Raw genomic sequence first — 15,327 nt, 5'->3', positions numbered from 1 at the left:
ACTTGGAAGTTTATTAATCTCTCTGAGACATGGAACATATACGTAGTCTGATGAATAGTGTACTGGTTGGAAACAGTTCTAGTATATTTACTCAGGCATTCACAGTTCTTTTGTTAAAAAACAAATAGCTTCACATAGTGCCCCAGCATTTTTCTTCTCATTTCTATGGTAAACAGATGATGAATTATAATTTTCTTTTATGAAACTCTATCTATAGTTGGTGCTACACATTTTGGTGACAACAAAGTAGTAAATCAGAACAACAGAATATAGGGGTCTGTGGAATTAGTGGTGCAGGTAACATTAAGATTTCTCTTTTCTCTGTCATCAAATTTGCTTTCTGATTTCTCCTCTGTATTAACTGATCCAATGGCTTCCGTCATTCTGAGGAAAAAGTTCAAGCTCCTTTTCAAGGCCTACAATGCTTGCTCCTTGGCTCTTCTCCTAAAGCTCTTATCATCAGATCTGTTTGATTTCTCCTTTGCACTTACTCATGCTTAAAAGAATCCAGCAATTACTTATCAATCACTTCTTATACACAAGACTCTTTGCTACAGCTATTTCTCTTTCTTCTCCTCTTTCTCATCTTATTATGTGATTCATGCTGATGTTGATGGGAGAAATTTTGATTATTAGTCTTAATCAGGTGTATCCATGACTAAAATGTCTTTGCAGATGACTAGATATATGTGTTTTATGGGTTATAAGCTTATCCAGGGCAAGGGTCATGCTTTTATCATGTTTGAACCTAGTCTCCAACAGCATACCAGCAAAACAATGTATGTTTCTTGAACCTAAGTGAACTAAATTAACTTGTTTCAAGTTCCAAGGAATGAGGTGCTTGCATGAGAAGGGGCATATCAACCTAATTTTAGATATGTAAGAGCTCATGTATTTCTCAGATAAAGAAGAGATATGTGTTGTATAAAGTATGTTCACACACTCAAAAACAATTTGAATATTTTAAATTTGGTGATATGTTTTGTTCTTCACAAACAATGAAGGACACTTTTCCTTTCACTTCAAACATGAGAGCTATTAGTTATTGCTATACTAATATTTTTTTCTTATTACCTCTTTTGCAAATCAACACAATTCTAAGACTGTAATTTACAAGGAAATAAGAACAAATAAGGAGAGCGGAATGCTGTTAATGGGAACATAAACATAACAATAGTTTACATGAAACAGAAAGATAAAAGCTAACTAGATAAGAAAAGGGACAAAAGTACAAACAATATCAATTAAAAACAATATTTAAGTATGAATTATTAAGAAAAAGAGAAATATAATGAGAAAACAAGAAAGTCATTATGTTAATAATTATGTATCACCCATCAATGACATAAAAATATATATAACAAAAATGCATTTTACTTCAAGGAATAAGCCAGGGAATGTCATTGAAGAATACTGGGTGATGCTCCTTGGATGGCAACTCTGAAGGAAGAAAATGTTTTCACATCAGTTTGTTCTCAGAAGATAAAATATAAAGGCAGAAAGTCACCTTAAGTACCAGCTAATTCACTCTCCCATCTGATCTCTGATTCTCTTTAACAACCTGAGTTTGCAGTCATTTGGAAAAGAACTTTACAATCTTTTAAATAGGCATTTACTAAGATGAGGGATGAAAACATTGCACTTCACTGTAGACTGAATCTAGTTCCCATCATGCCAAGAAAGCTGCTCTTTTCAACATTTCCACAAACCCAGATGATAAATCCAGTTGACCCATGTTAATCCACCATGTTTATCCTGCATGTGAATACCCATATTATTTGACTTCAACCATTTCCTTCTTGAAACACCCTCTACTCTTTATTCTTGTTTGCTACAGTTTTCCTCTTACTTGGAAAATTTGATTACCTATGCTGGCTCTCTCCTTAATATTCACTGAACTTCAGGATTCTATCTTGGACACTTCTCTTTTATGTAGTTCGGTGATCTCCTTCGCCTCTGTAGCTGCAAAATGTATCTGTATGCTGATCTATAGCATCAGCCCAGATGTATGTCATGAGCTACAAACCTCTATATTCAAATGCTATTATACATTTTCACATGAAATCTCAAGCAAATTCTGATTCACCTCTCTCTACTCACTGTTTATTACTCTCAAGTTCAGTGAAACTACAACTCACTAGCATGTTAAACTATCAATCTAGATATTTTCCTTATTACTCTTTCTCCTTTATTCTCACTTGCAAGGATTTACAAAGTCTTGGTGATTCTTGAGTGTTTCATAGGTCCTTTTCCCCCAACCTTTCTTTTGGGGTATGCTCTTCCTATGTAGGACACCATCTCTGTCTGTTTTGCTTTGGTTTTGGTCTCCTGATTTTCCTGCCCCCACCTTTGCTCTTTAATAATCCATTTTCCATTTCCTGAAAGGTTGATCTAAAATTCAAATGTTTCTCCTTTAGGCCTCCCTTTAAAGACATCCCTTTAATGGATATCTAAAGCCTGTAAGATAAATCCCAGCTTCTTATTCTTCTGGGACCAAGCTAGCTATATGCAATCCTTTAGGTTGTAGCTTAAATACATCCAAGAAACCCTCTGTATCAACTCCTTTACCAGCCAACCACCAACCCTGGAAATATAAATAAGATGATCCTGTTATGTGCTCCTTTAGCACATTCTGTATCACCTGTCATCACACTGTATTGATTGATTGTTTTTGTTTATATCTCACACTAAATTGAGCTCATTGAGGGCAGGGAATTTTTATATGTTGGTCATATTATATCCCTAGCGTGTGGCATAATGTCTAGCACAAAATAGGTGCTCAATTAATCATCATTATCTAAATAAATAATGCATTTGGGAAAAAAAACTTTCAAAAGTTTTTCAAAAGTCTTTTGCAGGCTTGAAATTAATCTCAATAGTGATCCTTTAGTCTGTTATGTTTCTGGGGATTCAAAAAATAAATAACATAATTTTGATATATTTGGGCTTTGTAAACATGGTACTAAGAGAGGAAATATAGTTTCATTAGGGTAAAAGCTACTGAAAATTGCCACTTGGTGAATGTTCTATCATAGACTTGAGGTACATATAAAAATCTAATATATGTTTACATTAATATGAATGAAATTTGAAATTTTCTAAGAGATTTTTGTTTCTTCTTTGCAGGGCAAAGCCCAACACCTTCCCCCACTGGTAAGAATTAATATTTATATTTTTACTAATTTTATTTTCTTGTTGCAAAGTTTATATATTTAACTACAATTTTCTATTATTAACACTGAAATTATTTTTAAGGATAAATTTTATAATCATGAGTGATTCTTGACATTCACTTGTTCTTAAACTTTCTGCTTATACGTTATAGAGTTTAATAACTACCTAAACATGTTATTAAATTTGTATATATATTTTGTGTATAAATAGTAACTTTTCCCAAACTTGACAGTAAATCACACAACAGGTTTCTACTCTCTTTTAATATTTTAAGACTATAAAAAATGCATTTAAATTAGATCACAAAATTTTATAGTCTGAAAGCAGGTTAAGAGCTGTCTATGTATGCTATAGATATGTAGATAACAGATTTGCATATGTCTATATTTCTTTAAGAGTATGTTGCTTTTTTCAATGGTATGCAAAACCTTTGAGATTATTAAGATATTTTTAAATAATAATTTTCAAATTCTACTGAACACTTCAATAGTCCTTATAAATGTCTTAATCATGAGATAAATTTAAAACACAGAGATGCTGCAAATAAATTCATACATAGTACATACAAAATAAGAGAGAAAATTAAATTGCAGATGGTTAAATATCACATCACTTAACTGATGTTACTGAAAATGTATTTTCCTGCATAATCATATGGTTGACAGTATGCATTAAGAAGGTAAGTAAAACGATGAAGACAATTTTGATTTAATATGGTAATGCACAATTCCAACTAACGTACATTCAACAGATCATGAAATTGGGTTATTAAAATGAATATTTTTGTCATTAAATAAAAATTCTGTCCAAATGAAGAAAACAAATAACCATGAAAATAGTAACAAAAACACTTCTGAATCTGCATAAGAACTATATTTCCTTATTTTTAAAGAAGGTCTAACACAATTTTACAGCTTTTAGCATGGCAGTGATGTTTTATAAATAAATAAAAGTCATTCCTGCATAGTAGATTGTGATTGGTTTATGCCAGCTACTCAAATGCAACTTAGTATCTCCAACTTTTACAGAAGATAGATTCATCTCAACCATACCAGATGGTTATTTTTGCAGGAAAGGGATAGGTATAAGGTAGAATGGGGAGTGATTCTTTAAAATGACACATGACTCATCACCTTATTGAGGGAGTTTCTGTTATCTCTGAATTGACTCTATTATGACAAGCCTCCAAGTGATGAAACCAGGTAAGTTAAAACTGTTAACCAAAATGCAAAGGAAAATGGTCTCTCCCAAATATTAGCCACAACAATGTCATCAATGGAAACCAGGAGAATTTGCAAAGTGGAGGTTCAAGAACAATGTGGAATTGGCAATTGAGTCAGGTTTTCTAATTTTAAATTCTTATTTGTGAAAGGGAATGTGAACTGAACTTAAGATGTGTGCAAAGATATGAAGGAGAGTAGTTCTCTGAAAACCTTTCTCCCTACCCCTGGGACTGAATTTGCTTGGCTAGAAGTAATCTTTAGGAATGCTACTCATCAAAATAGCGTGGTACTATGTATTAGTCTGGGTTCTCTAGAGGGACAGAACTAATAGGTTAGATGTGTATATGAGGGGTAGTTTATGAAGGAGTATTGACACACAATCACGAGGTGAAGTCCCACAATAGGCCATCTGCAAGCTGAGGAGCAAGGAAGCCAATCCGAGTCACCAAACCTCAAAAGTAGGGAAGCTGACAGTTCAGCCTTCAGTTGGTGGCCAAAGGCCCGAGAGCCCCTCGCAAACCACTGGAGTAAGTCCAAGAGTCCAAAAGCTGAGGAACTTGGAGTCTGATGTTCAAGAGCAGGAAGCAGCCAGCACGAGAGAAAGATGAAGACCAGAAGACTCAGCAAGCTCACTTCTCCTACCTTCTTGTGCCTGCTTTTTCTAGCCGTGCTGGCAGTTGCTTGGATGATGCCCACTCATATTGGGTGGGGGTGGGGGGGTTGGGGAGGGTCTGCCTCCCCCAGTCCACTGACTCAAATGTTAATCTCCCTTGGCAATACGCTCACAGGCACACCCAGGAACAATACTTTGCATCCTTCAATCCAATCAAGTTGACACTCAATATTAACCATCACATACTATTATAAAGAGAATGTTGCATGATTTTCTTTCTAGTCTGTTTGTAATTCACATCTAATAAAAGAGTGAGGGTGGACGATAAAGGGAACTTGTTGAAACATTTCTCTCAAAGCAAAAGGGATCATTGGAAGCAGGCAGACACCAGAATTGGTTTAACCTAAAAATAACAAATTAATAATTATCAAGTCTATAATGATGACAGTGACTTAATGTGAATAGAAAGAATTCTAAACTCTCTCCTTCCTTCCTCCCTCCCTTCTTTCCTACTTTCTTTCCACTCCCTTTCTCCCACCCCCTTTTCTTTTCCTTTCTTTTCTCCCACCCTCTCTCCCTCCCTTTCTTTTATTCAATGCATAGTAGTTGAAAAAATCTAAAGTTAGACCTGATTTTACACTGAAGACTAGAGGTAGTTACTATCCTATTACTGTACTTAGTTGGATATGCTGGCATGTCATTATGGGTAAAAGTTTGATGGATTTATTTGTGAGTTATTTGGTTATAAAAATCTAGAGATTGAAGTTTTTCATTAGAAAATAACACACATAACAAGTCTATGATCATTTTGCATTTCCGTAATCACAGAATAGTTCTGCAATATTTCATGTATATTGGAATTGAAGTTCAATTGAATTTTATCTGTATTTAGTAAAAATTAACTTTAGCTTTGATACTAATGAATAAAGCTGGGTTTTTTATTTATCATACTATTTCCATTTTATTCTCTAGTAATATTGCAATTTTCATTCTTAACTCTTTCCTGTCCTATCATTTCTACTCCTTTTCTAGTTTCTCTCATTCTCTCCCTTTTTCCATATTTGTGCCATTGTCTTTTGCCCAATCTTGTTGAACTGATTTAATTATTATTTGTTGTGTGATATATAGTTCAGTTTTTACCTAATTAAATATTAAAAATTTTTTTTTGCTTTTCAAAAAGTAAATATATGTTAAGCAAAAAAAAAAAAAATTAAATACATCTTTATAATTCCAACCTCCAGAGATCACATGAGCTTTTTTTTTTTTTAACACATTTGGTATATTTTTCTATTCTTTTATTAAGAAAATCACTTTTTTCAGTAAAAGAGCATAAAAAAAACTTTAAAGGACTTTAATCAACAGTGCTGATTTGCCCTGCAGAATTTTTTTTACCATTGTACACTCATGTCAACTGTGCATAAACTTATTTCACTGCTACTTTGTCACATATTTTCCTCTTCTTAAAGTAAACTTGAGCTGTGGAAATTATTTCAGTATTTTAAATTGTATCTCTTTGTTATCATGACGTCAAAGACATTTTTGTAGACTTTGGTTGTTTGTAAACCTAGTTGTGAGTTTTGTTTTTCAGTCCTTTACACACATTTTCATTGCTTTGTTTGCATTTAATTTATTTTTTTAAAAATCCATGAATAGGCCAGGCGTGGTGGCTCATGCCTGTAATCCCAGCACTTTGGGAGGCCGAGGTGGGTGGATCACGAGGTCAGGAGATCGAGACCATCCTGGCCAACATGGTGAAACCCCATCTCTACTAAAAGTACAAAAATTAGCTGGATGTGGTGGTGTATGCCTGTAATCCCAGCTACTTGGGTGGCTGAGGCAAGAGAATCGCTTGAACCAGGGAGTCGGAGGTTGCAGTGAGCCAAGATCGTGCCACTGCACTCCAGCCTGGTGACAGAGTGAGACTCTGTCTCAAAAAGAAAATATATATATATAGATAGATATTTTTTCATGGATATATATATATCCATGAGTAAATGGAAGTTTTGTCTTTTTTTTCCCCTGGAACCCTAGCTCTGCTAAAAACCTTCTAACTTTACCTTTCTCTGTCCTTTTCTTTATCTACAGTTTTTTAATTTTTTTAATCATCTTTACCATTATGCTTCATCCTTCTGAACTCAATTGCTTTGGATAGGCGAGAAGCTGCTTTCAATTTCATTTCCCCATTTTTATCTTTAGCTAATGTTCTGTAGCTTGTTTTAGATCTGTGTCTACATATTATATGTATCTCTGTATGCATCAATATTTGTATATATGCATGCATATATGTGTATGTATATTTATGAATACATATACACAACATATACATACACTTATGTATGGTGTGTGCATATGTATGTGTAGATATATGTACATACACACTATAATGGACTGGGGAGTTAGTATACTGGGATGAGCATACATTTAGGGTATGATTCACGTATTTATTTTGTCCTTCTCCCATTTTCCATTAATTAACAGGATTGACTACAGCAAAGATGCCCAGTGTTCCACTTTCAAGTGACCCCTTACCTACTCACACCACTGCATTCTCACCCGCAAGCACCTTTGAAAGAGAAAATGACTTCCTAGAGACCACAACTTCTCTTAGTCCAGACAATACTTCAACCCAAGTATCCCCGGACTCTTTGGATAATGCTAGTGCTTTTAATACCACAGGTTGGCACACAAAAGTTGTTAACTTAAATATCAGGGAATGTCATTTAGAAAATTCTAAAGTTATCAGTACAACTTGTCTTTAAATTATTTGCACAGTTTCTAAGTATGTGATTTTATTCAAGTGCAGAAATTGCAGGAAATTAGTATCTGTGAAATATAGATCGACTGAAGTAATTAATGCATGTTGTTAGGGAGTGGAGAGAGAAAAGAAGGGAAGCAAGATCTCCAAGGACAATCAGGAGGGGAAATTTGTTCTAGTATCCTCTGATCTATACACACTCGCCATGATTCTCCCGCTTGGCTTCCCGCCACCTGGACAGATGAGAATTTCCCTAGTTCAGAGATTATCAGTTCTGCTCTCCTTGGAAGGTGTCTTAAATGGGAGTCTTCCCATTTCTTTGTTTCATTCTAGATTCTCTTTATCCAAAAATTGTTGAAGATAGAGAATGTATTATTTTTAAATCCACTCTGAGCATCGACAACCCAATTTTGTTATTTGAGTTTCTTTTAAGAGCATTTGCATCATTGAAAACATTTTTAATTAAGGTTGTGAGTTCTACTGGTAAATTAAAGGCAATGTAGCCATGTTCCCGGGAAAAATCAGATTGATGCAAGAGATATTTTTGCCAAGGAGGGGCACTATGCTCCTTAGAATACTGATATATGTATATGCTCATTTAATGTTTAGCAATAGGTCTGCCAGTGTATTCAGACTCAGATTTGCCATCAGTAGAGTGTTCATGCTTTTCTGAAATAATGTGTTATGTTGACTTTTTTGTGGGCAAACAGGTTTATAGACATACTCTGATAAAAGATACTAAGCTATTTGAACTGTTTAACAATGCCATTTATCTTCGTTTGAAAAACAAGCATATATAATACCATCACAGAAATTTTGTTTAGGGTACATCAAAGTATTTTGAGTACCATACTGATGAAGTTTATTGGATATAGTAAGCAGTTAAATAAATGGTCAGTGCCTTCCTACAGCAAGTACAAGACTGTGTATTTAATCTTCCATTTGTTTCCCTGTCACCGTAGCAGAGTAGTGACTAGGACCTGTTTAAACACTGTAAAAATTTGAACACATTGCCCAAAATTTTTACAAAAGGAATGCAAGGATGAAGGTGCCGATGACTAGGTGGAACATCTCATGCTATTTTATTATTTTGTTTATTGCCTGAGTAGTGTCACATTGAGTTTTCCTTTTGAAGGTTCTGTATTTCACGTCACATGCACAAATAAAAACATGCAACATTCTTTTCATTCCCACATTTTTAAAACCTAAAACCACTTAAGCCATACATTTACAGGTAGAGCAAAGTATGAGAAAGGTTTAAAATTGAATAGATTGAAAATAAGGATGAATAATTTTAAAATACTGATTTGTTCTAGCAAAATAATACTGATGTTGAAATTGCCTTGAAAAGTTCATGCTTTCAAATAAAAACACACTTTCTTTTCTAGAAAATAATCTTTTCATCAGGTGATACTTCAATTATCTATTGGAATAAAGTCTATATGAGTTATTTAATTTATGATTATGATTGATTTATACTGCTGAATGCAGTCAATTTTTTTTCATTTACTGATATAATTGGGGGGAAATCCTTTAATCTGCATTTCTAAGAATATTATACACACTATTCAAAATTGTTCATTTTTGAAAATGGTTACAATGACCATCCATGTGCATAACATTAAATTTAATTATGTAATTTTATTTTATAAAGATAGTTTATGACTATTTCAAAACATTTTCAATATAGATGGGTATGTGTGTATATATATATTTGTATATACTGTTAAGTATATATAAAGTATATGTATGTATTGTGTGTATATATTTTAATCCTATGTATACATACATATACATATATACATATAGGATTAAAGTATATAAAGTGTATACTTTATATGTACTTAAAAGACACACAATGAAAATACCCTTTAAATTCTGTTCCTTAAAGATACCTTTTTAACCATTGTTGTATATCCTCCAGGCTCTCAACATATGATTTTGTGAGTATGCAAGAGACCGTGTATGTAAGCATGGACATGTGAGATTGTTTCCACATGTTTTCAAACACTAGATATTATCAACCTTTTAAAACTCTGCCAGTATGCTAGTTAGAAATATTTCATGTTGATTTACATTTAAAAAATTGTTCTTAACACTGAACACTTTTTCATATACCTTTTGGCCCTTCTGTATATTAGGTAGATGTCTGTCACATCTCTTGTCCATTTTTAAATTTCTTCTTTTCTTTGTAATTTGTAAGAGATACTAGTACATTGGAAGATTCCTTTCTTATTCTCCCTACAAAGAAATGTCCCATCTGTCAGTTTGTAGAGTTGATGGAGAATTCAGAAAGCTCATAGTGATGTGAAAGTCAATAAAGCCACCTGGAAACACGAATTCTCTATGGTTGCATCCAGCTCAGGAAAACTCCCAAGGCTATGTAAATAGAGGACTCAGGTGCCTGTCACTTTCCAGCCAACCAAATTTAAATACTGACAGACACATTTTAACAGATTCAGTCACTTCACAGTTTGGTAAACTATAATCGCAATTTGCTCCTTATAACCTCTTAGTAAATTATTCATCTCCAGTGGGGGAAGATTGATGTAATGATCTCACTTTCCTACCTTAGGTGTTTCATCAGTACAGACGCCTCACCTTCCCACGCACGCAGACTCGCAGACGCCCTCTGCTGGAACTGACACGCAGACATTCAGCGGCTCCGCCGCCAATGCAAAACTCAACCCTACTCCAGGCAGCAATGCTATCTCAGGTTTGAGGGTCCTTTAGACTTGTGCAAATATGAAAAGTACATGACGACTACCTGTATTTAAGAATGGTGTGAGGAAATCTAACCACTTATTCAATGTGCAGCTATTGCTAGTTGATGAATTTGGAATTTCAGTCACTCTTAGGAATATGAAACCACAGAACAAATGTCCTTTTAATAGAGATGAAATAATAGTGAGAATTGCGGGACTACAGCAAAAATCTGCTCAGGAGGAAAGAGTTATTCGGAATAGTCTATTTTTTATATATTTCAGGCAATTACCATTCTACAGGGAAAACTTTTTGTTGGAAGTAAGAAATAATATGCATAAATCTTTACTTAAAGACTTTGTACCAACAAAGAAAAGGGTGAAGAGTGATTCCTATTATCAGTGAAGGGCAGTGAGAAATTGTAACCACAATGAAACTGTTATTTAAAGAGTGAGAAAAAAAGAAAGGAATGGGTTTATTTCCCATTCAAACATTAAGAATCTTTCAGGATGGCATCTCTGTGTTTATAACAACAATGCAGAATATTTCCTCCCTTTTCTTTTCAAAATTAGTGTCCAAATCACTTCGTGGTGTCCTTTTATATGCAAGAAAAACAAGTATGTCTTTTGTCAGATCACAAATCCACACAGTCTCATATATAATTTCAGTGATCTGAGTGCTTGAAAGTTAAAGATATAAATGGTAGACCTATGTAGCTGGTAGGAACATCGTCTTGCTTTAGGTAGGAATCAAACACATCAAATAGAATAATTATTATTTTGCAGTATTAAAACTGTGCCCTTGGCATAAAAATCATTCCAGGCAATCCACACTCTTTAAACAAGTGGGAGAGGAGCCGCCCTCACCTGCCTCATTCCACCTCGTCCAGCTGCCATGGGAACCACAATAAAAATATTTGGAGCTTTTAGCAAACCCACAGATCCAGAAATAGTGGAGGGGCAGAAACTGTAAAACAACAAAAGGGGACTGACCCCTGGGGCTAGTTGTCACACAGACTAGTCTGCTCTGTCCTGATCAAGGAATTCTTCTCAAAGTGGCTAATTCCACTGATGAAAAATCTATTAGGATTAATCAACCTAATTAAAATTGTAAATGCCACCCATAACCACCACTGAGAGTACCTACATAACAAGGGAAACGAAGTTTTCAAGTGAGGAGGAGGGAAGGTAGGAAGTTTCGGGAGGTTGAGAGTGGAAGCCTCAAAACAGCTTGGGAGCAGGGTCTGCTAGAGAGGGGAGAACAGATCAAGTGAGTGAGAGGAGTGTGGAAAAGAAGGTGGAAAAAAGCTGATTTCAAAACTCTGCAGAGGGCCAGTTCTATGTCTGAATGAGTTTTTTAAAGGATGAATAAATGAGCTTTCCTCACTCTTCTACATATTCTGCTGGAGCCCTCCTCTGGGGATCCAGAGTGGAAAACCTCATGTTTATGTTGTTTATTCTATTCTATGGTTTAGTTAAATTTCGTGGTTTAGTGGCTTTTGAAGACTGAGCTGAGAACCCATGCTCAATTATTTGGAAGATGCATTTTCAATTCTAATGGAATGTATGTGTGAAATTATAGACTGTACTGCATTTGTAATTGGTAGACACCTGCAAGCTCAAATCAAAGCCATGTTCAGAACATGCATGCATGTATCACTGCAGAAATACAGACTCTGCCTGCAAATGTGAGACTAATCTCACGTCATTGAACTGATGACCCCAGGGATCTTGACAGAAAATAATCCAACAAGCTCTTGAATAGAGGGCAGCTCATATTTCTTTTGCTTTTTCCATGGCAACTAGCATAGTGCTAGTCATCTAATAGGCACTAAATGAATATACATTGATTGCCTGTGCTGTAATTCTGGATGTGATGTTGGGCAAAGGTGTAAAATACATTAGGTAATTTGAAGCCTGAAAATGGAAAGTTCTAACCTAGTACAATGTGCAGTTTCTTTGGCTACAACACTAGATTCTATACCAATTAGCAACTATGTGATTGAAAAATAAGAGAATGATGCCACTGTAATGTGGAGTTTGTTGGATTTCAAGCCAATTTGATTTTTCCTGGCCAGGGAAGCCTGAATTGTGAAAGTAGAATTGTAACCTTCAGCTGGAAAGGAAGAAAAAGAAAACCTTTGAGCTCATGCTGTGGCCCAGGCAGGATCCCATTCAGCTCTATTTTAAGAAAATTAAAACTGAACACCTGCACCCAGGGATCCCTCCCCAGAGAGGTGTGTGCCTGCAAGGCTCTCAGCATGTATCAAGTTGCACTTCCTCCTGTGCCAACCTTTTACACTCAGAGCTCTACCTCCATCTACATGGTCTCAGCACCACTAAGACAGCACCAGTCTCTACTGCTTTGATGCATTTTTTATATTGCCTAAGGCAGCCTGCAGCCCAGAGTCTTAGGCTTCTTGGGCTGTCCAAACTATATATATATTTTAAGTTGTGCTCTGATTATGAAGCTGCATAGGTTTCCAGTTGTCTGCCCCTAAATGCATCTTTCCCATGAGCCCTGGTATTTTTGGTACAGTTCTGTAGAATGCATGTGTCGTGGTGTAGCAGAAGTGCTTGAAGATTTGTTTCTCTGCCTTATCTTTAGTAATTGTGTTTATGTTGGCTATCTGGCTATTGCCCTTGCGTGACAGACACAAGTGACAGTGCTGATGGCCCTTCTGATTGCAGATGTCCCAGGAGAGAGGAGTACAGCCAGCACCTTTCCTACAGACCCAGTTTCCCCATTGACAACCACCCTCAGCCTTGCACACCACAGCTCTGCTGCCTTACCTGCACGCACCTCCAACACCACCATCACAGCGAACACCTCAGGTCTGACTATGCTGCTCTAGTAGTGTCTTCAGTTATAGATAATGAAATGGAAACTCAAAACTTTAATGCAGCTCTTTTATTTTGTGCCAGATATTATTTGTAGGTTTCCCATTTTACAAATGTTCACGTATCAACACCAAATTATGCAAAAGAAACTTGCCAGTAAGCTTTTTCTGGGCGTATTTTATTTTACTATTAATATTATAAAAGTCCATGGCAAAGAAGAATCAATAATAGGCCTTAATGTCATATAGCTCTAGGATCAAATCCAGTTTCTTCAACTTCGTAGCTGATTACAGGGCAAATTACTAATACTTTCTGCATATCAGATTTGCTTTCTGTAAAAATGGACATAATAACACTCCTTTTTAAATTATGTCAAAATAATTAACGTGATGTCTGAATATGTAAAAATCTGGTATGTAATAAATATTTTAAAAGAGTAATTGTGACGCTTATTAGAATCCAAGTATGGAAAGCCATGAATGAAAGGGAAATGAATAGTTTGAGGAAGATTGCATATCATCAACTAAGAATTATATCAAGGAATGAATAGTTTTCCCTCAATTTATACAATGTTTAGTTTAAATAACTTGAAATAAATCTTTGATTCACTTTATTATTTTAAAAACAAGCGAACGTCAAATCAAACGAGGACTCCTAGAGCAAAGATGCCAATAGGAAATTATCTTTGCAAAAGAGTTTTTCTTTCACCTTTTAATATAACAAACGAATTAACTTTTATTCTTCTATTCATTTTCTTGCAGATGCCTACCTTAATGCCTCTGAAACAACCACTCTGAGCCCTTCTGGAAGCGCTGTCATTTCAACCACAACAATAGGTGATATTACCCTCAGTCAGGCAGCCACACCATCCCCATGTGCCTGGTGATGTGCTCTCACAAGGGCCTTCCACCCACTCTACCTCAGGCTCCTTTCTTTAAGTTGCATTAAGTGTTTGAATCCTGAGGGTGATGGAACAGCAGGAAGATATTTCTCTGCTTAGCAGTGCAACAGCTGATGAGATCAGGATGTAATTGTTACTGTCATAATCCATCAGAAAGCATGTGTGAGAAACAACCACATCTACTAGAACTTTTTCTCACAGGGGTTTAGGTCTTAGTAAGGAAAAGAACAAGCCCATCAAAGGGGCTGTCCATTGCAAGTGGTGAGCATCAGACGGCTGATGGCAGAGTTCCCGTTAAGCAGTGAGAAGGCGTGGAGATAAAGGAAAGAGAAACTGAGGAATGGCTGCAGCAATGGTGGTATCTGTGAATCAGCAAGTAAGCTGATCAGAGCTTGCAAGCCCACAATTCTCCTCAAATTCTTCCAACCCAAAATCAGGATGAGCAGAGATCTCTTAGCTTACACAAAGCACATGTTCTCCCAATTATTCAACTTAAATGCCTACACTCACACAAGATACTGCTAAATTTGTTGAAAGAGCAATTTGTTACCCTGGATCTGGTAGATGTGCAAAGAGCTTACAAAAGTTAATCTAGAGAATGAAGCTGTCTTTGCATTTTCTCTGACTTTTTTTTATGTAAATGAAAAGTATAAACTTCGTACTATGGGGGTTATAATTATATAAATTGACATTGAGATTAATCAAAAAATGAAGACCTTTAAAATATTTTTGGCTGTGTGAATCTTCAGCCATGTTGCCATACCGCCAATTAGATGCGTACCTAAAAGTCTTAATATTGTTAATTGTATTTATTGGGTATATTTATGAAAAATTTTATAGAATTAGCTCATTCCTTTATAATGCTTTAAGTTTTGAAATGAAAACCTGTACTAGGCAAATCCTTCATATTCTGTTAAATCTAACTAGATAGACTTTATGAAGTAGAAGTACTGTAAATCAGCTTTCCCAAAAATGACATGGCAGATATTCTAAAGCAAAATTTTAATAATTTACATTTTTTTCTCCATTACAGCTACTACTCCATCTAAGCCAACATGTGGTAAGTTTATTTACTTAGAATCAGCATACCTCACTTTGGAATAGCACTTTAATTACAT

At 35.4% G+C, this 15,327-nt stretch overlaps 1 protein-coding gene across 10 annotated transcripts in view; it reads left to right on the top strand.

Moving 5' to 3' along the window:
- The window catches only part of PTPRC (protein tyrosine phosphatase receptor type C), a 118,811-nt gene that overhangs the window by 50,710 nt on the left and 52,774 nt on the right, over window positions 1-15,327 (top strand). For 2 of the 10 annotated variants that reach the window (XM_001141776.8, XM_063793977.1), the window contains exons 3-8: window positions 3,127-3,153; window positions 7,489-7,686; window positions 10,341-10,481; window positions 13,159-13,302; window positions 14,070-14,144; window positions 15,243-15,269. In XM_001141776.8, coding sequence (XP_001141776.2) covers window positions 3,127-3,153; window positions 7,489-7,686; window positions 10,341-10,481; window positions 13,159-13,302; window positions 14,070-14,144; window positions 15,243-15,269 — 612 coding nt within the window. The remainder of the gene's footprint in view (window positions 1-3,126; window positions 3,154-7,488; window positions 7,687-10,340; window positions 10,482-13,158; window positions 13,303-14,069; window positions 14,145-15,242; window positions 15,270-15,327) is intronic. The other 8 variants (XM_009440392.5, XM_063793988.1, XM_009440387.5 and 5 more) reach the window with 4 other exon arrangements.

This window comes from Pan troglodytes, chromosome 1, assembly GCF_028858775.2.
Source record: "Pan troglodytes isolate AG18354 chromosome 1, NHGRI_mPanTro3-v2.0_pri, whole genome shotgun sequence".
In the NCBI taxonomy this organism is placed as follows: domain Eukaryota; kingdom Metazoa; phylum Chordata; class Mammalia; order Primates; family Hominidae; genus Pan; species Pan troglodytes.
The sequence above is the reverse complement of the archived record's forward strand: the minus strand, read 5'-3'. Positions and strand labels throughout refer to the sequence as shown.